Source organism: Ochlerotatus camptorhynchus, unplaced genomic scaffold (assembly GCF_037179485.1).
Source record: "Ochlerotatus camptorhynchus isolate MF236.1 unplaced genomic scaffold, CSIRO-AGI_Acam_v1.1 ptg000017l, whole genome shotgun sequence".
Taxonomy (NCBI): Eukaryota; Metazoa; Arthropoda; class Insecta; order Diptera; family Culicidae; genus Ochlerotatus; species Ochlerotatus camptorhynchus.
Genome location: NW_027040509.1, coordinates 990435 through 1011848, shown reverse-complemented (window position 1 = coordinate 1011848; position 21414 = coordinate 990435). Strand labels below are relative to the sequence as shown.

General features: G+C 38.1%; 1 protein-coding gene across 2 annotated transcripts in view; it reads right to left on the bottom strand.

Moving 5' to 3' along the window:
- Positions 1-21414, bottom strand: part of CenG1A (Centaurin-gamma-1A) — a 462307-nt gene that overhangs the window by 18199 nt on the left and 422694 nt on the right. For both annotated transcript variants that reach the window (XM_065223458.1, XM_065223466.1), the window contains exons 3-4: positions 4444-4585; positions 4246-4380 (exon numbers count right to left, since the gene is read on the bottom strand). In XM_065223458.1, the coding sequence (XP_065079530.1) occupies positions 4246-4380; positions 4444-4585 (277 nt within the window). The remainder of the gene's footprint in view (positions 1-4245; positions 4381-4443; positions 4586-21414) is intronic.

Genomic DNA, 21414 nt, shown 5'->3' with positions numbered 1-21414 from the left:
TACAGAGAATCTCTTCAGGAGAATTGCGAGGACTTTGGGAAAATTCCTCGAATATCAGAGAGTATCAGGGAATCTAAATTAGTTCCAATTAAATTATAGGACTTCTAGAAGTTCTGAGGAAGTCACAAAATTTCCGGAAATTTTAGTAAAGTTCCCTTCCAATTCCATCTATTTTAGAGCTACAGGGAAGCTCTTCAGTAGAATTGCTAGAACTTTGGGAAAATTCCACGAACATCAGAGAAGATCAGAGAACCTCAAGGCAGTTCAGTAAGCTCCAACGAAATTATAGGACTTCTACAGAGAAGCTCTTCAGGAAAATTGCGAAAACTTTGGGAAAATTCCACGAATATCAGAGAAAATCAGGGAACATCAGGGCAGTTCAATCAGCTCCAATGAAATTAAAGGACTTTTGGAAGTTCTGAGGAAGTCAGGAAATTTCCGGAAACTTTACTAAAGTACCATTCCAATTCCATTACTTTCAGAGCTATAGAGGATCTCTTCAGGAGAATTGCGAGAACTTTGGGAAAATTCCACGAACATCAAAGAAGATCAAAGAACCTCAGGGCAGTTCAATTAGCTCCATTGAAATTATAGGACTTCTGAAAGTTCTGAAAACTCAGGAAATTCCCGGAAACCTTAGTAAAGTTCCATTCCAAATCCATTAATTTCAGAGCTACAGAGAAGCTCTTCAGGAGAATTGCTAGAACTTTGAGGAAAATTCCACTAACATCAGAGAAGATCAGGGAACCTCAGGGCAGTTCAATTAGCTCCAATGAAATCATAGGATATCTACAGAGAAGCTTTTCATGAGAATTGTGAGAACTTTGAAAAAATTCCACGAATATCAAAGAAGATCTGGGAACCTAAGGGGAGTTTAATTAGCTCCAATGAAATTATAGCACTTCCGGAAGTTCTAAGAAAGTCATGAAATTTCCGGAAATTTTAGTGAAGTTCCATTCTAATTCCATTAGTTTCAGTCATACAGAGGATCTCTTCAGGAGAATTGCGAGAACTTTGGGAAAATTCCTCGAATATCAGAGAAGATCAGAGAACCTCAGGGCAGTTCAGTAAGCTCCAACAAAATTATAGGACTTCTGAAAGTTTTGAAAAACTCAGGAAATTTCCGGAAACCTTAGTAAAGTTCCATTTCGATTCCATTCATTTCAGAGCTACAGAGAAGCTCTGCAAGAGAATTGCGAGAACTTTGGGAAAATTTCACGAATATCAGAGAAGATCCGCTCCAATGAAATTATAGGACTTCTGGCATAGAAAATTTCCGGAAACCTTAGTAAAGTTCCATTCCAATTCCATTCATTTCAGAGCTACAGAGAGGCTCTTCAGGAGAATTGCGAGAACTTTGGGAAAATTCTCCGAAGATCAGAGAATATCAGGGAACCTCAGGACCGTTCAATTAGCTTCAATGAAATTAAAGGACTTCTGGAAGTTCTGAGAAACTCAGGACATTTCTGAAAACTTTAGTAAAGTGCCATTCCAATTCCATTCATTTCAGAGCTACAGAGAAGCTCTTCAGGAGAATTGCGAGAACTTTGGGTAGATTCCACGAATATCAGAGAAGATTAGGGAACCTCAGGGCAGTTCAATTAGCTCCAATGAAATTATAGGACTTCTGGCAGTTCTAAGAAAGTCAAGAAATATCCGGAAATTTCAGTAAAGTTCCATTCCGATTCCATTACCTTCAGAGATACAGAGGATCTCTTCAGGAGAATTGCGAGAACTTTGGGGAAATTCCACGAACATCAGAGAAGATCAGAGAACCTCAGGGCACTTCAATTAGCTCCAATGAAATTATAAGGCTACTGGAAGTTCTGGGAAACTCAGGAAATTTCCGGAAACCTTAGTAAAGTGCCATTCCAATTCCATTCATTTACGAGCTACAGAGAATATTTTCAGGAGAATTTTGAGAACTGGGGGAAAATTCTCCGAACATCAGAAAAGATCAGGGAACCTCAGGGCAGTTCAATTAACTTCAATGAAATTATAGAACTTCTACAGAGAAGCTCTTCAGGAGAATTGCGAGAATTTTGGAAAAATTCCACGAACATCAGAGAAGATCAGGGAACCACAGGGCAGTTCAGTGAGCTCCAATGAAATTATAGTTCTGAAAAACTCAGGAAATTTTCGTAAAGTTCCGAGAGTTTCAGGTAAATTGCGGATTATTCAAGGAAGATCCATGAACATCGGGAAAATGCGAAACCACTTTAAGGCAAGTTCCGATGATTTTATGGCAGATTTGCAAGGCAGTTCCATAAGTTTAAGGAAAAAAATCGGGAACCATCTAGAAGTTACAAGATCTGCAGGAAGCTCTAGAGGAGTTTTGAAAACATAAGAAAAATGTCTAATACTTAAGAAATCTTTCTTAATATTCTTCAGAATCCCTCTTGGGTCCTTTGTATTTATTATGCTAACCAACCATGTTATTTCTAAATTATCTTCTTCCTCTTCTTTCTAAAGCTAGCCATCTGCTTGACTGTTCAAGAGTAGGGCCAGTGGCTAAGACAATATGCCCTTCTAAATTTTCATGTGATTTGATGTGTCGATCCATGTTTCTTCGAGAACGTGGTTTAAAGGATTGGACTTAAGTCGTGACTTCATTCGCGTGTCTAACTTATGTCTAACCACTACTCGCTAGATGCTCATCTCAATAGAATAAACCTCGTGGACAGCAACATCTGTCGGTGTGGAAACGGTTATGATGACATCGATCACGCAGTTTGGTAATGTACGGATAATGACGCCACCAGAGAGCGACTTTTGAATACCCTTGAGGCCCAAGGAAGACAACCCTATGTTCCTATCAGAGACGTGTTGGGAACTCGCGATATCTGCTATATGCAGTCGGTTTATGTGTTTCTTCAAATGTCTAGTATAAGAGTTTAAGTCTCATCGTTGCTCACTGGTCACCATAGCCGGTCGAACTCCAGACGAAACTAGAACCGCACTACCGTTCAAACTGGCGACAACGCTCTGATGAGACAACGAAACCTTACCCCCAAGCTCTTCCCCTGATCCTATCCTTCGACAATGTACCTCTCTAACCTCGAGTAAGCCGCGAGTATTCGACCCAACTCCTACTAGACATAGAATTAAGTGAATTCTGTTACAAACAAAGAACAATGAAGTATCGACTCCGTAAAGCTAACGCGATTGAGCCTTCCAAATAAACGAACTAGTTAAAAAAAAATGTGTCAATCCTGTTAGAGGGACACAGGTGGACATGACGCACACATATGAAAAATCAGTAAGTAACAAGCCCAAAATGTACCATGAAAGCATTGCCACTATCCATGCAAGGGTACTTACCCTCCAGTTCCCCTCAATAAATACGCAAAATTTCGGAATGTTCCAAAAACTGGAACAAATTTGAGTTCTATGGCAAAAGGTTGCATCCAATCCGGTTGAAATTTCGATTCGGTTCAAGATTCGGACAAGAAAATGAAATCACAGATTTTCAAGTTTTATAGTGGTTTTAAAGCATGCTACAAGTCTAAATCATGGTCTACATAACCTTCATAAAATCAAAATTGTTACTTGGGCAGACACGTAAGTGTTAAGGACAAGGCTGATCCGCAAAATCCACAAATGGTTGTCGTCATGACTGATTTGCCTTGTAAAACCAGTCGTGATAGCGGTCATTTGTGGATTCTATCAATCATGTCCTTAAAATATTTTTTTTCAGTTTTACTGAGAATCACAGAACATTCGATATTGATACTCAAAACATGATCTTATATTAAATCGAAGAAGATTTCATTTAATTCCACTACCTTATTTGCATATCCTTGACAGATACGCGTATTTCGTCTAAAATGTACAGGCTTCTTCAGTGTACTCGACTCAAGTACAAGACACTGAAGAAGTTTGCACATTGTAGACGAAATACGCGTATCGGGCAATGATAAGCAAATAAGGTAGCAGAATTAAATGGAAATTACTCATCTTTCTCTCTATCTTCATACAGGTAATCCACACATCATCAGGATTGAAGAAAATTCGTCATTTCCGAAAGAAATCTTTTATCATGAGTTTAGATTGAGATTTTCCAAGACCTAATATGAAATCTTTGAAAAGTCTTGGATGAGAATCTTCAAGAATCCTATTATCTGTTTGAGTTTCGAAATTATATTCAAATCTTCTAATTTACCATCCTGCATTCTACGAAGCTTTAAATCAAAGTAATAAGTTAGGAAGATGCCACACCGAGCAACATTCGATTACTGAACTCACCATCCTGAAAGACTCGTTCCACATTCAACCCGTAGGTGGCGCATGTTTCATAGTACGAACACCGCTTGAGATCCTGGGCCAGCTTCCGTGCTCGGGCATCGTCGATGACCCGTGGCGATCGTTCGCTGATGGCATCTGAAATGAATCAAAGGTCAAGTAAAACCAATTCAGGAACCGCCTTTTGTGGGGCAAACAAACCTTGCGTCCCGACGAGGATGATCGGAATCTCCGAACTGTTCCGGTAGTGGGACATTTTGGTATAGTAGGTGTACACGGCGTTGAAGCTCTGCTCGTTCTCCAGGCTGAACACAAAGATGACCGCATCGACCCAGGCGGCAAACTGTAGGAAGAAAACGAAGAAGAAGAAGGAAAATGAAACGTAAATTTGAGGTTAGGTTACTCTTTTTTCCAAATAGCAGTTATTTAGGCGTCACACCGTAATTGATTTGTCACGGTGGTGCAATAAATCATAAACACCGAATCTTGGAAGCGCGAGCGAATAAAAGTGGAATCCCCCTTTTTTTTCGGAAATCGATTCAGGTTTGTTCTCTTTTGTTCGGATTTTGAAAAAGGAAATGTGATTTTTTTTTTCTGCTGCGAAGGGAGAAGTACATTAAAGTGAATTCCGTGCGCATTATTAACTAAATGACAGAAAGGGGCTTCAGGATTGAGAGGGATCTATTCTGGGTGTCGGATTTTTTTTGGTAATAGAGAAGAGGAAAAATGCGCAATTTCTTTGCTTTTCAGGAAAGAAAGTTTACTCAAAGGAAGCAACTGATTGATTTTGAAGTATTTATGATTGATCCGGTTTCTTTTTAGTTTTGAGAAATCCGTTGGACAAAGCGTCATAAACAAACAGCTGATTTCACGCAGTAACTTAACCTCGTCGCCAATTTTTGTTTTCAGTTCATCAAGCACCCCTGGAGAAGGAACCAAAAAACCAAGAAGCGTTAAACAAAAGAACCCAAAATAAATCTGCAGAGGAGAGGCACCAAAACAAAAGCTTTCGCTTTTGAACCCGTTTGAGACTAGTGCTGCTGCTACTGCTTACGAAAACGACTGCATGCGATGAAACGCGGTGTGTTTTTAATTATTTTATTTACAGACGAGCCCGCATCGGAAGGTAACAAAAGAAAAATAAGAGTGATTCAAGGTCAGCTGTTTTACAGCTATTCATGTACTCGCGACGACGAGACGACGGCGGATGGAGCTTTGACCGTAATGATCCAATTCCACCACAGCTGAGTTTGACTTGGAGAAAATTACCCGGAAACGAGGGGTAGCTCAAAGGTTATTTGGTGTCGTTAGTTTTTCCACATATATGCAAATTGAAGCGAAATTTCGGTAATCAAGCAAGTTCCATTTTCCAAAACTAAAGCCAAGAGCAAATTAGCGAATCACCCCTCGACCAGGGTTACCACGCGACCAAGCCAACGACAAACAGACACACATTCGCGTTGGTATATATATAATGAGGTTATGATCCGTACTTGTGACGTGTATCTCCCTTTTGTTTTCGTGCTGCTGCTGCTACAGCAGAGGAAATGAACGATTTTCAGCAGTCAGTCAGTAAATCATCCAACAGTCCATTTTCGATCGCACCAGCACAGATGACACTAGAACGTAAACAACGGTTTTGGCGCGCCATAAATCACCGAGGGGGATGTGGATGCTGTCCGAAAACAATGCCCGCACCGAAATTCGTTGCCATAGCGAAAAATTGTAACAACTAGATCTCCGGTATTTTCCAGAAAGAATAACCAACCTCAAAAACAAATATCACAAATCATTCGACACCCCATGCGAGCTGTCAGCTGGGTGATGATTTACAACCCTGACGCCAGCTAAATGGCCATTTTTTTGGCAATATTTTCCGAAAACAGCAGCGCTAATGAAGTCTTTCGTTGGATGGTAAAATACTTACAAATTGTGCTATGTTGTCCGCCTCAGCCAACCGTTGCTGCAAGAGAGCTCGACGACCCCTTCTCTAATAGTAGCTGTAAGTCGTCGTGAACTTCACTATTGAAAACATTGAACTTGACTGGCGACCAGTGGTAAGGCAGGAAGTAGTCTAGCCTTCAAGTCTGTGAACACGGCAGTTGTTTTTCGATCAACCAAATTTGCATACAGCGCAGGCGCCACCTGCAATTTAGCAGCACCATCCATCCACCCACTCTAGCGATGTTGTCATGGCGGGACAAGTGTTTCCTTTTTACGTTTTAAAACACACAGGCTGATGAATCATTCGAAAACAGCAGAGAAGTTTACTGCCCGCAGAAGAGGGTTCCTGCGAGGTGATTTCGCCTGCAAGATAGGCTGTTGGCGGGCGGCAACATGTGAGAAGAAAGGAAAGCGTTTTGAAAAATGGCCCCACGACGTGCTTTGAGCAGGATCAAAACAAAACGCTTCTTGTGGTGCTTTGAGGAGACAGAATGAAGTGTTGAAACGAGGGGTTACTGGAAGCTTGAGGAATAGGATTGCCAATTGGGTTCTTTAAAGGTATTGCGGTAAATTCACATTCGTAATCTGCATTAAAAATGGAAGAGAAATCCAATTTTGAGACGGTGGAACTATTTTAAATAAATGCCATTACATTAGAAAAAAATCAACATCTTGGCATCTGTTAGTTTACTGTCAAACAGCGAAATTAAATATGTTGTCTAGATAATTCAACTTTACAACTTCTAAGTTATAGTAAAATACTTGTTGAGTGACTTAAGCAATTTTGACAGCAGTGTCGCCAATACACACATATTCGGATTCATCCAAAAGTTTAGTTGTCAAGGCTTTGAAATTTGTGATTCCTTTTCCACTTAAAGAAACAATTTGAATTATTCATAACCCACCAGCAATTTACTACACCGAGTCCCAAAAACAAGCAGTCTTTTAATTATTCATATGCACAGTACCGTGGTACCAGCAGAATGGGGCCCGTCGACTTTGGGTCTACTTTCATTTGTATTCCCTTAATTTCCCGCACCCTTAAATTGAGAGACTGCAGAAGCAGCAGTAGCAAAAATCTGACATCTGGCCCTCCGGAAGGAAACCTCGTTCCCCGTTGCTGTCGAAGGATTAAAATTTAACATGCCCCCCAGGCCAAAAAGTCATTATTACCCCCAACAGAAGGATTTTGCATACGTAAGGCAGTGTGTACCTGGTGAGGGTGGAGGTGAATTCGGAGCGAAGTCAACGATCCAAGAAGCTCTTGAGACACACGCTCTTTGCATACGATCCGGAGACGCAGGCCTACTACTCCCCCTCTATTTTTTTCTATCTGCATGTTTATGTGCTTGTATAGGCTAAGAGGGGACTTTATTCACACTCTCCCGACTGGTGAATTCTGACATCCAAGGGACGGCGAGCGAAACAGATTGCATGTGTGTTCGGGCTGTCTGCCTGCTGCAGCAGTAGTGGTATCCGGGGCCGAGATTAGATTAGATTTCAATTGAGATTTACGAATAATTACGGGGTGTGATGGTTGGGTTTTTGGCAGTTTACCGGGGGCGGACGTCTCGTGGCGGCTCGTGGTTTATGGATATCTGTCGTCAGTGGGCGACGGGTGAAGGAAGGTGTGAATTAAAATTTCGCAGCAGTGGTTTGAAGTGGAGTGGTTGAAATATGAGGTGACACGATCGGTTTGCACGTACTCATGAGGGGTGAATATGAGCCGTATAATTCTTGATAATGCTAAGTTGTAAGGATGATAGGTAAATTCATGAGCTTGATGATCGTTGTGCAAATTACACGACTCTACAATTCACTAAAAAAATAATATTTGTCAAGGGTTGATGAGCTTTAAACGTTTGTTTTCGTGAAAATATGTATTTCATATAGGGGAAATGTATGTAATGTCGGCCTAAGTGTCCCTAATTTGGGCCCATACATAAATTCAGCAATCGACTAAATTTTCAATAGCAACCAAAAATATCCATTAGTACCGTCCCAATTACGCGTTCATCTAGATAAAATTGATAAAAAGGCAGATTTTTAGCGAAGGGCCCAATCTTAGATCCACAGGCCAACATTAGAGCCATTACACCTGTAAGCAGTTTTGAAAACTACACTCAAGCAATCCTCCTTTCAACGGTTAAACTTCAATCCAATTACGCTAGCACTAATAAGCCTTTATTCAGCACTGCTAATTATTACAAGCCTTTAAACAGCATTAATATTTGCGTAGCTAAGATTGTTCTCTTCCATTTTATTATTTCTCGATCGATTTTGATTTCAATTGATCGATAGGGGATCATCCATAAATGACGTAGTATATGTTTGACCAATGTTTGAACCCCTCCCCCTCGTAGCGTATTTTATATACCTAAGATATGCCCGGTCACAACTTCAACCCGTAATTCACGCAACTCGTAATTTTTTTTTGAACACGTAATTTTGAAAAATAAGGCGTGAGTATTCAAAATGCAGGGCTGTTACAAGATTTTCTAAATATGATCCGCGAAATCCGCGATTTCTCGAAAGAAATCCGCGACTTCAAATACTAATCCGCGACAAAAAAAACTGTTTTCATTGACTAAAAATTGCATTTGCATACTACTGCATGGCATTTCAAGCTTATTGCTTTTAGCATATTAGATTTTTGCCTGCTCTCAACTTTGAAGTACTTTCACATTTTAATTGAGAGCTTCCTATGCCTGTACCATCCTATGCCCTAGAAAGTAGAGAAATTTTCCAACTCGAAAAATTAATAGACCGGACGGGAATCGAACTCAGTCGCCTCCAGCATGGACTTGCTTTGTAGCTGCGCCTTTACCGACTGAGCTAAAGGAGTATCGTTTGTAACCTTTAAAAAAAAAATAAAATTGTATCATCTTCAGTTATTTATGTATAGTATAAATTCATAGTAATTAATGAACATAATAAAATACCCTAACATTATGAGATTCTATTGAATAATACTGGCCAAGATTTAAAAAAATAAATAATTCATTTTCATTTGAAATGCAAATTTTTTTGAAAATTTACCTTTGCGTCTCTGGCGTATTTTTCTGTCCTAAATATTGCAGTTATTTTGGCTCTAGATTTCTCACTTTTTACCGATTCAAACCAAACATCCTGCACATAATCGAGAAATTACCAGAGTTTCATAAGTCACACTTGTTGGTCACGAAATTATAGGTTTTCCAAATCGTCCAGCACGGAGAACAAATTCGTTAAGTTAAGAATCCTAATAGTTACTTTCACATGGAAAAATATTGTTGTTTGAAAGAAACCTATAGTTATTCCAATATTAATTTGACCGTCAACTCAATCATATCTACCTTATAGATTCAACTGTTCATCTTATACTCAATTCAACTATAACTTTGATCAATTATAACAACCGTCAAATGTAATTTAGTTATATAATTTGGTTTCAAGTGATTATCATAAATCCACATACTTTTAACTTGTGATGCGTAGAGCAGGCGATAAGATAGCTGGCTCTCACGCAGATGAACACGGTTCAAATTTAGTTGAATGTTCTTGTTCACCTTTTTTATGATTTTGCAGTTGTGTTTTTGAGATCGATAAAGAAGCAAAACAAACTTCCTTAATATGTCGATAATGAAGAGCAGTTCGTTTAATAAACATTGTAAAATTTTGCTTCCCTAACAAGTTTTCTTGAATCAACTAAAGCATAGTTGTATTTTGAAGTTTGACGTTTGTTCATCTATTGAAAAATATAGTTGAGCCAACCGAGGAGCCAACTATGGACTATAGTTGTTGCCCTCTATATATAGTCAAATCAACTATAGTTTCGGGTTATCTCTAAAACAATTGAACAATATTGTTATTTTGACCGGAAAAATAATTGCGTCTGCTTTAGTTTGTTCTCCGTGCTGATGTCCGATTTGTTCTACTAGATCAACCAAGACTGCAATAATGTCTGTAATATCGAAAGATTTCCAATCAGATTCAAAGTGTCTATGTGGATCATGCATGATCTATTTCCGAGTAATCCAGATGTTCAAGGTTCTTCAAATCGTCCTGGAGTGCAGATAATTTTATCTACTAGATCAACCGAGATTAGGACAATGTCTCTAGTATCGAAAGATTTCCAGACAGATGCACAGTGTTTATGTGGATCATGCATGAACTATTGTCATGTATAGCAGATGTTTTAAGTTCTCCAAATTGTTCTGGAGTTCAGATGATTTATTCTACAAGATCAACCATGACTGGGATAAAGTCTTTTTTTTTTTTTGTTTATTAATTTATTTGATAAGGCTCGACCGAATTAACTTAACAGAGCCGAGGATTCTTGGTCACTATACAATACATCTTAAACACAATAAACACTTTATCTTCCGCTATCCAAAAAGCCTCCTCCATCAGAACTGGAGCCGCTTCCAGTAGTTTCATTGTATGGCAAATTGTTGTATGCCAACGAGGGTCAGAGCGCGTCCATTGCAGCAATGGACACAAAACGTGGTCAGCACTCACACACTCATCACGAAACGGTTGCTTTCCAAAGTCGACGACGCATCGACCGAAAGAGCTGCTGATGAAGAACAATGAGGAGGACCACACAATGGTTGCTGTCGAGAAAACAGACGATCGCGTAGCACACATCGAGAGTGGCCTGCTTTTGTCGACAGCCGAGTGAACACTGAGGGATAAAGTCTGTAGTATCGAAATATGTTCAAACAGCTTCATGGTGTCTATACAGATAATGTTAAATTATGTCCACGTATACCAGATGATCTAGGTTCTCCAATTCGTCCAGCAATTCAGATGATTGGTTTTACTAAATAAACAAAGACTAGGATAATATCTGTGTTATCGAATTATCGACTTGGAAATCCTAGAACATTTGGCATACACGGAAATAGATTGGCATGATCGACATAGACACTGCAAATTTGTTTGGGCATATTTCGATACTACAGATATTGAATTAGTCTTAGGTGATCTAATAGAAAAATAATCTGATCTCCAGAATGATTTCAGATCATTATGTATACGTAGCAATAGGTCGGGTACAATCCACATAGACACTTTATTAATATGTCCAAACAGATATTTCGATACTACAGAAACTATTGGAGTCTTGGTTGATATAGTAGAACAAATCACCTGAGCTCCAGGACGGTTTGGAGAACCTAGAATATCCGGTATACATACAAAAATTACTCCCAAATATATGATTCGTTTATGATTTGACAACGAAAAATACTATGTTCATATTGTAAAAAAAGGAAAATGTCTCACATTCGACAGACCTCAGGAAATTTCCGTGTAAATCCGGTGTGACTTATGGAATTGAGATCATTTCTCGATTATTTGCAGCGTGTTTGGTTCGAAACGGTTAAAAATTGAGAGCCTAATGAACAAACATGATGACAGCAAATGAATTCCACATTTTTTGTGACAGCACATCAGTCTCTTCGCGATTTTCGCGACATCATTTAATGTTTCCGCGATTTACGCGACTGAAAGTTCAAATCCGCGACAAATCCGCGAAAATCGCGAGATCCGCGAAATTCGCGAAATCCGCGCTTGTTGTAACAGCCCTGAAAATGGCCGCACTCCAGCACAAACTTCCACACTTAGAAATAACTACTTTTACACGAGACGTAATCCATACTGAACGTAACTCATGGAACGTAAACAAACATTTCATGTAAAATTAAGTGTTCTCAAACTGAAACATGTTAATTCGACTGAGCCTTATCAACAAAAATTAATAAACAAACTGAAACATAAGCAACTCGACAAAGAGAACGTTTGATTGAATTGATTTTTTCGTTTCTTTCAGGGCACCGAAATTTACAAGAATTTTTCTATGTGTGTTGTGCATTTCCCCTAGCAAATAATTATGCAAAGTTTCATGAAATTCTGAGAGGTAAAATTTAAAATTTGTTTATTTTTTCGCTACTTAGCGTGGAACTGCACTCTAGAAAAAGTTTAGGGTGAATCATCTTTGAACGATGATAAAGGTTTTCCACATAAAAACTATCTATTGCTACCATTTCATTATTTCTTAGCCAACAACTTCCAATCGATTAGAAATGGGTTCATATCGGTTGACCGCCCAAGTAACAATTTTGGTTTTATGAGGGTTCTGTAGACTATGATTTAGATTAATAGCATGCTTTAAAACCTCGTTACTTGCATTGTTACTTGGGCGTAGTGCTTGCTGAGTTTTCAAAATATTTAAAATATGCGTAATACCAAAAATACATTTTCTTTAAACGATTTGATCCTATCAAGTTTTTAATTTTTTTTAAATAAAACAAAAATACGCACACCCTATTAAAAACCTAACTCTGTAAGCAAAGAATTAACAGTTTTATTTTTTTATTTTGACGCATGTTTTTCTGGAAGGGAAATCCAGTTTCCTACAACTTTGTCTCAGACGTCACTTGGATTGGAAGAGCCGATTTCCTGCTAAGATTTATTGAAATTTTCGAATGCGCCATTTTGGAAAATTAGGCTTGCCAAATTCCGGCAAAAATGTGAAGTATCATGCAATTTGGAAAGGGAAACATTAAATCGATTCGTCAGTTGGCGTGGAATTGCTCTAGAGTTTTCTAAACTTGTTATCATAGGCAAACCAGAAAACCTTTTTGATAAACAAAGTAAACCAACTGACTCTAAACATGCTGTAGAAGCTTTCTGGGATTGCTCTAGAATTTCTCTGAACGTGCTTTAGAATCGTTTAAATTTGTCGAACCTCTTAACGGAATCCCTTTATGCAGAGCTTTGAGTGGGTTGGTTTATTTCCTTTAAATTCCGTTATAATTGCTTATCTTCTGACAGATACGCGTATTTTGTCTACTACTTGCAGACTTCATCAGTGCCAAGTACTCAGTGGTGTTGAGTACTTGGCACTGATAAAGTCTGCAAGTAAGTAGTAGACGAAATACGCGTATCTGTCAAAAGATAAGCAATTATAACAGAATTTAAAGGAAATAAACTAACCCACTTAAAGTGCTTTAGAAGTTATCTTGATTTATTCTAAATAGATATCCTCTATAAGTTCTCTGAACTTACTCTTACACGAAAAATTCTCTGGATATGCTTTTGAAATCTTTTGAACTTGTTTTAAAAGTCAACTGAACGTGGTCTAAAAATCCTGAGAGGTTTCTCTAAACTCCCTCTAGAAATCATCTACACTAGAAGCCCTTTCTAGAGGAATTTCCCTAGATAGGAATTGCTTGGAAAGACTGTCTGGACTTGCTCTAGCCTTCCTCTATAAGTCCTCTTAACTTACTTTAGTGGTCATCTAAACTTGCTCTAGAAGCCCTGTGTGTTTTTGAACTCTTCTGGAGTTGCTTTTAAAATTACTCTAAAATACCTTCTTCAAAATTCCTTTGTATTATCTCTAGACTTTCTCCATATACCGTCTGAAATTCGTTTAAAAAAATCCTCCAGAACCCCTTGAAATGTGCTCTAGAAGTTTTCCTTACTTGCCCTACAAGTCCTCTGGATTTGCTTGTGGGTCTTCTAAACTTTCTCTAGCAGTCAAATCTCATCCCTGGTCAAGTAAAAATGACCTAACTAACCTAAAAAAATCTTCCTTTTAGTAGTCTTCTTCACTAGCTTAAGGTTCTACAAAGGGTAAGTAATTTTGTGTTCTTCTTCTTCTTTAAATATCATAAAATCATCATCATTAGTTTACACATACATTCATATATTATGAATACGAAAATTTAAAACATGTATTTCGTGGGTAAAACACGAAAATTTCCTGGGTAAAACACATTCACTGTATTTACTTACTTGTGTTCTTCGAAGTATAGCACAATTAAACGCAATCGAATACACGAAACTCAAAACAACTGCTTCACAAAACTCTTGGTGAACAAAATTAATCACAAAGAAAACCATTTCTACTTTACTGCTTTGCTAGCAATCGTGAAAGTATCATTGAAACAGCGGTGCCAGATGTATTGCCTCTAGCAATGAATTTAAGTTTATTAAAACAATTAATTGCCAAGTCTGCCTTATTAACATAGATGAGTGGATGTATTTAATGGTGAATAAATATCAAAAACTGATTAAATAAAACATAAATGACCATTTTAAACATTTTACCGGTCCAATTAAAAAAGTCACAGAAGATTGAATTCAACACTAACAGGGTTGATGGCAGCAGTGCACGTAGCCTGTTATACACTTTCCCGCTCATGGGTGTAAACAAACTTGCATACAGCGCAGTCTGGCAGTGCGAATGTTTTGTCTGCTACATTCTTATCCACTAGATAGTGTGACATCACATTTGCTGTTGTATTGAAATGAAGGAAGAAAAGAGATGGCTAAGTTTTCCTCACCATACCAGTTGATATTTATGAAACAGGGGCAGTTTTGGCGTGGGGACATGCACTTCCAATGAATTTTACCAATACATTTAGAAAATGATGATCGAAGAATATTTCAAAAAGAAGAAGTAAACAAAATAATGACCCTTTGTAGAACCTTAAGAAGTCCTCTGGATTTGCTTTAGAAGACTTCTGGGCTCGATCTAGAATTCTACTGAGCTTGCCTTAGAAGTTCTCTGGATTTGCTCTAGACTTCCTTTAGAAGTCCTCTGGATATGCTTTTAAACTCTTCTAGACTTCCTCTAAAAGTCACTCTAAAAATCCTCAAAACTTCCTTTAAAAGTCATTTGTGCTATCTCTAGACTTGTTCTGTACGTCCTCTAGAGTTGCTCAAGATATCGACTGAAATTTGTTCCAAACTTCCTCCAGAAACCCTTCAAATGTACCCTAGAAGTGTCCCTAACTTGCTGTACAAGTCCTCTGGATTTGCTTGTAGGTCTTTTAAACTGTCTCTAGTTGTCTAATCTTATCCCTGGACAATTCAAGAATGACCTAGAAGTGTTAAATTGACTATAAAAAAAACTTCCTTTTAGTAGTCTTCTTCGTTAGCTTAAGAAGTCCTCTGGATTTTCTCTAGAAGTCCTCTGGATTTGCTTTAGAAAACTTCTGAGCTCGTTCTAGAATTCTTCTGAAATGACATTAGAAGTTCTCATGACATTAGAAGAGCTCTAGACTTCTTTTAGATATGATTTTGAACTCTTCTGGACTCGTTCTAAAATTCACTCTACAAATCCTCTAAACTTCCTCAAAAAGTACTCTAGACTTGTTGTAGAAGTCCTATAGCGTTGATCTAGATATCGACTGAAATTCGTTTCAAACTTCCTCAAAATGTGCTCTAGAAGCTTTGCTAACTAGCTCTAGAAGGCCTCTGGATTTGCTTTTGAGTCTTCTGAATTTTCCCTAGAAGTCATGTTAGATTATACTAGACTTGTTCTTGAAGTCCTCTATACTTTCTCAATAAGGCCTTTCGTTTTGCCTTTGAAGTCTTCTGGACTTGGTTTGGAAGCCCTCTGGACTTTCTCTAGATGTACTCCGAAGTTCGTATAAACGTCCTCTAAACATCATTTAGAAATGGGATATCTCTCTCTAATCAAATATCATCGCTGGGACAAGTCAAGAATGACATAACAGCTGTTAAAGTGACTATAAATAATAACTTCCTTTCAATAGTCTTCTTCGATAGCTTACGGAGTGTTCAGGACTTCCTCTAGAATAATTTTGGACTTGCTTATGAAGTGCTCTGGATTTGCTCTAGACTTCCTCAAAAATTCCTGTGAACTGGCTATAGAAGGTTAAGTTATCTTTATTAAAGAGACTTTCAGCCATAGGCTGGTTCATCTCTTGACAAATATTGAGGATTCCTGAAGCCCCCCTCCTAGTGAATGAGTTTGAAATGGCAGAGGGGGGGGGGAGCCAGAAGGGACCCCCTAGTTATAGAGTTAATTAGTTGGGGGATCCAGAAGTGGCTCTAGAAGACCTGTGGATATGATTTTGAACGGAGACAAACCAGCCCACGGCTGAAAGTCTCTCTAATAAAGGAAAAAAAATCATTTTGAAGTCATCAGGTTGTGATCTGAAAGTCACTCTAAACATCCCCCAAACTTTCTATAAACTTCCTCTTGAAGTATTTGTATTTTCTCTAGACTTATTCTAGAACTCTTCTGGGCTTGATCTACAAGTATACTAAAATTGCTCAGGAAGCTCTCAAGACTTGCTCCAATATCGTCTAAATGATCTCTAAATTTCTTCTACAGATCTTCTAAATGTGCTCTAGAAGTCTTCTGGATTTGCTTTAGAGCCTTCAGAACTTGCCTAGTGAGTTTTTTTCTTCGTATTTCAAGCTTATTCCGTGCGCTTAACTTAGTGTTCTAGATGCACTTCCATAGTTATTGATTGAGAGCTTGCGATGCCTGCACCATTTTTTTCATTTATAGAATTGTATGGCAAGTACAGTCATACTATATGCCCAGGGAAGTCGAGAAATTTTCTAATCCGAAACTTTCCTAGACTGGACCGGGAATTGAATCCAGCCACCTCCAGCATGGTCTTGCTTTGTAGCTACGCCTTTAGTGACTGAGCTGAGGGAGGCCCCTAATTCATGTGGAATTCAATTCCTCTGGATTTTCTAAAGAGTCTTCTGAACCTTCTCTAGGTTTGTCCCAAAAGTGCTCTGAACATTCTGTAGAAGTCTTCTGGATTTACTATAGACTTTCTCCAGAAGTCCTCTGAATTCGCTCTAGAAGTCCTATTGATCAAAGCATATCCTTCTTCTGGAGTCTTCTGGAGTTGTTCTAAAAGTCATTTTTCAAAAAATCCTCAAATCGTTCTCTGAACATCCTCTAAATAGAAGTCCTTTGCACTTTTTATAGTTTTGTTTAAGAACTCTTGCTCTAGGAGTCCTCTTGAAGTGCTCTAAACGTCCTCAGGACTTTATCTAGATATCGCCTGAAATGCGTCTAAATGTTCTCAAATATTCCTCTAGAAATCCTCTAAATGTGCTCTAGAAGTCTTCTGGATTTGCCTTAGAGCCTTCAGAACTTTCTCAGTAAGTCATCTGGAATTCAACTAGACTTGAAGTCCTCTGGATTTGCCATTGAAGTACTCTAAACTTGCTCTAAAAGTCCTCTGAAGTTTCTCCAGAACTATTCTGGATTTGTCCTAGAAGTCCTGTGAGCTTGCTTTAGAACTATTCTGCACTATCTCTAGATGTTCTCCGAAGTTCATTTAAAAGTTCTCTAAACTTCCAGTAGTATTGAGCATTTCGACCTTCTCCGATTTATTGGAAACCATTCACATTTAAGCGCAAAAAACTTAAAAATGGCGGATTCGATATTTTAAACAAATTATAAGCAGGGTGGCCACTGGATTCAAGAAATTAAGTTTTCTGTTTTTTTCCTGAGGCCCAACATATGTTTCCCGGTTTTCATATTAACTGCAAAATAATCAAAAAGGGATATGATTTCAGTAAAAGATGTCACTGGGAAAAAAAGTTTTTTTTTTGTTTTCCGTCGATCTTGTTTTCCGTACTGAGTACCAATTCTATCGACACCAGGAAGGCCGCTCCCACAGCTGGACCCTACCTATCGACCCATCAACTCATGGACCGGGGCCAACGGCTTTACTTCCCGTGATCAGAGATTTTATGCCTCAGAAAATCCCGGCGGCGCCGACTGGGATTCGACCCAGGTCTTTTGGGGTGAGAGGCAACAACGACTACCACTACACTACCGTTGCCGCTTCGGAAAAAAAGTTACAGAAGGTTTTTTTGATTACTTTATTTTTGAGATTTTCAACCGTAGGCAACAGACCGAAAAATCAAATCAGTTAAATAAAATCAGAATTAAAAAAAAAAAATTAGGTTCTAAGATCGCAACAGGTGGTAAAATTATGTTCCATAATTAAGGTAAAAAGGTTTGTATGAAGTACAAAACTTGAAAAGTTTTTAAAAATATCAGATACTTGCAAATTTTTTGAAGGGCATTACGCCGAACACTACTGGGCCCAGTGGGTTAATAAACCGAATGTTATAAAGTGATAGTTGGAACTTTAGATCTGTTCCAAACTTCCTCCAGAAACCCTTCAAATGTACTCTGGAAGTATCCCCAACTTGCTCTACAAGTCCTCTGGATTTGCTTGTAAGTCTTCGAAACTTTCTCTAGCAGTCTAATATCATCCCTGGACAATTCAAGAATGACCTAGCAAGTGTTTAATTGCCTATAACAAACTTCCTTTTAGTAGTCCTCTTCACTGAGCTTAAGAAGTCCTCTGGATTTGTTTTAGAAGACTTCTGGGTTAGTTCTAGAATTCTTCTGAAATGGCCTTAGAAGTTCTCTGGATTTGCTCTAGACTTCCTTTAGATATGCTTTTGAACTCTTCTGGGACTTGCTCTAAAAGTCACTCTAAAATCCTCTAAACTTCCTCCAAAAGTCCTTTGTACTATCTCTAGAGTTGCTCTAGATATGTGTGTGTGTGTATGTATTCCCTGTAACCCCCACTGGCCGGCAGTGTTATTATGGAAGAACTCTCTCTACAATGTCGCATTTATGGTCATTGTAGGCAGCTTTAGTCCGGGAGTTAGAAAGTGATAGCTCTATTGCAGATTGAGCAACCCATTTCAGAATGTCTAAAAAGTCACGCCCATTCCGAGGTTACTGTCACTTACAAGAAGCCCCGCATGTATACATCACCGTTATCAAATGGATATTGGTCTTAAATACACGCTTCCAGGTTCGAAAATATTCTTTTCAAACCTGGCAATTATTTAGTTTATATTTTTCAAATTGTAAAATATATTTGGACTGGTCTCACCATGTTAATTTGATCCTCCAATCCATGGGTTCCGTAATTTTAATTTTCTCTAAGATTTGCATCTCATTTCGTGATGCAACTTTGTCGTAATACTTTCTTTAACGAACACAAATTTTCTGGCATTGTCATGGTCATCTCGGAGGAGGTTCGCGTGTAGGAACAGGAACAGTTCGCGGCCACCAAATGCCACCCGTCCAGTCTTGGGCGTATCCAGCGAGGCATCTTTCATATTGTTCGCAATCTCCGAAACCGGCGAGAAACCAGGAGCCGAGCACTTTTGCAAGCGGAAAACTTGCTGATTCACGGCAACGTCGGCCACCGAATCACCACCAAAACTCGCGACGGACACATTATCAACACGTTCCCGGACTTATTCAGCAACCGGACCCATCTCTCAATAGAACTACACGCCGAAAGTGTAGCATCCGAACTCGGAGAACCGGGCTCCCGGGAGGCAATGAAAATCGACACCGAACAATGGAACTGAATCTGCGTTGTATATTTTGGAGGTTAGATTCAAGTTCAACCGATCCACTCACGGCAAACACAGGCAAAACACGATATAGGGTAGGTGTTCCAGTAATAGTGGTGTACCTATAGTTGCGGTATGGAAGTTGTGCCGGAATAGTGAGGAGGAGCCGGATAAGATTAAAATTTGATTCAAACTTAAAATTAGCCCAAAAATTACGGAAAATCATTAATTTTCCTTAAGATTTTCACTCCTTCGCACCTATAGTTGCGATAGTGTTCCTATAATAGTGGAACCCATAAGAAACCAACGCATTCCACTATTAAAGGAACCAAAGTTAGCAACTACCACAACTACTAGAACAGTGTTCCTATTAATGGAGGATGAGTTTTCTAAAATTGTAAGCAATTTTATTACAGTGTAATATTTTTCTATCAAAATAGAGTTTGAAAGCTATAGATTGACGTACAACAATTGTGATTTATTGTTTAATTGATGAAATGGCTTAGTACCTCCACTACTGGCTCACCCACCCTATCACTAAATGATAATTTTATGAACACTTGAAACTAAATTTCAGCACACAAATTAACAAATTTAAAGCCAAAATGTGTTTTTTTCGCTTACCAAAAATACGCAGCAAAAGAAAAACACGTCAGCTTTCAAGCGCAGTCTACTCGGTCGATTCTCTAGAGTTGCTCTAGATATAGACTGAAATTCGTTTCATACTTTCTTTAGAAACCATCAAAATGTGCTCTAGATGTTTTCATAACTTGCTCTAGAAGTCCTTTGGATTTGCTTTTAAGTCTTCGGGAAATTTGAAATTCTTGAGATTGGAATTTTAGAAAATTAAATGAGATCTATCTTGGACTAAGATATTTTTTTTGAAGATCACGTGTGACAATTTTCAAGAATTCTGTGCTAGGTCAGATTTACACTGTCTTGAATTTCGTAATTTTCAAGATCTCAGATTAAAACAAAGATCACGAATCTTGTACTTCGATAACATTTTAGAATTTTTGCACTTAAAATAATTGTTTAGAGAATTTTGAAAAAAATCAATTTTTCACAAACATATAAAAATTTAACAAGGACATTTTGAGATATTTGAGAAGATAATTTTTTCCCAAAGTTTTACTGATACAAAATTTCTGGGTGTATTTTTCCCAGAAACAAATGGATTTTCTCTACAACTTTTTCTCAGACGTCATTTCGATCAGAAGTGACGTTTTGGTGCTACGATTTATTGGCAAATTTCAAAGGCATCATTTTGTAAAAAAATACATGAACCAAAATGCCCGTATTTCAGCAAAAATATGAATGATTGCCCATAACAAACAATTACGCAAAGTTTCATGCAAATCGATGATGGTCGAGTTTTAACGATTCGTCATTTGGCGTGGAATTGCTCAAATGTCTTTATTCAAAATACGCTAAATAATTCACTGGAGTATTTAACCTCCGTATTTCCATACCTTGTAGTATTAGCAAACGTGAATCTTTTCGAATCTGTTTACAAAATTTAGCCTAATAATTTCAGAAACATTAGTAAGAAGTATACTGTAAATCAGTCAACTCTTCAGTGCATCTCTTTGAAAATATCTGAAATACCTACAACATCAATCAATACATTTCCAGTTAATTTCCCATGAAAATTGCTTTGCTTAAATGTAATTTCCATAGATTTGGATATTTAACATACTTTCCTGATATTTTCTTAAATTCTTAAACAACCGAAATTCATTGTAGTAAATATCCATGTATTTTGTTAAACTCGGAGTTGGAGTCTGTGATGTTCCAATCAGAGGAGTCGGAGTCGGTCAATTTAGATCTGCACCACTGCCCTGTTATTTTTAATCTTTTTATTTATTTGTTATAAGCATTTATAAAGTTTATTACATTAGCATATAGCATTTGTAACGGACCTTCATCGTAGAGCTTAGAAAACTGTATATTGTTAAGATCGAACGCTTGTGCGAAAAGATACTAGAACACGTAATAGAGTGATAAATAACCACCGTTCCAAAGTGCCGCTTAGATAGGCACACCGAATTTGCTGCGCACAAGCAA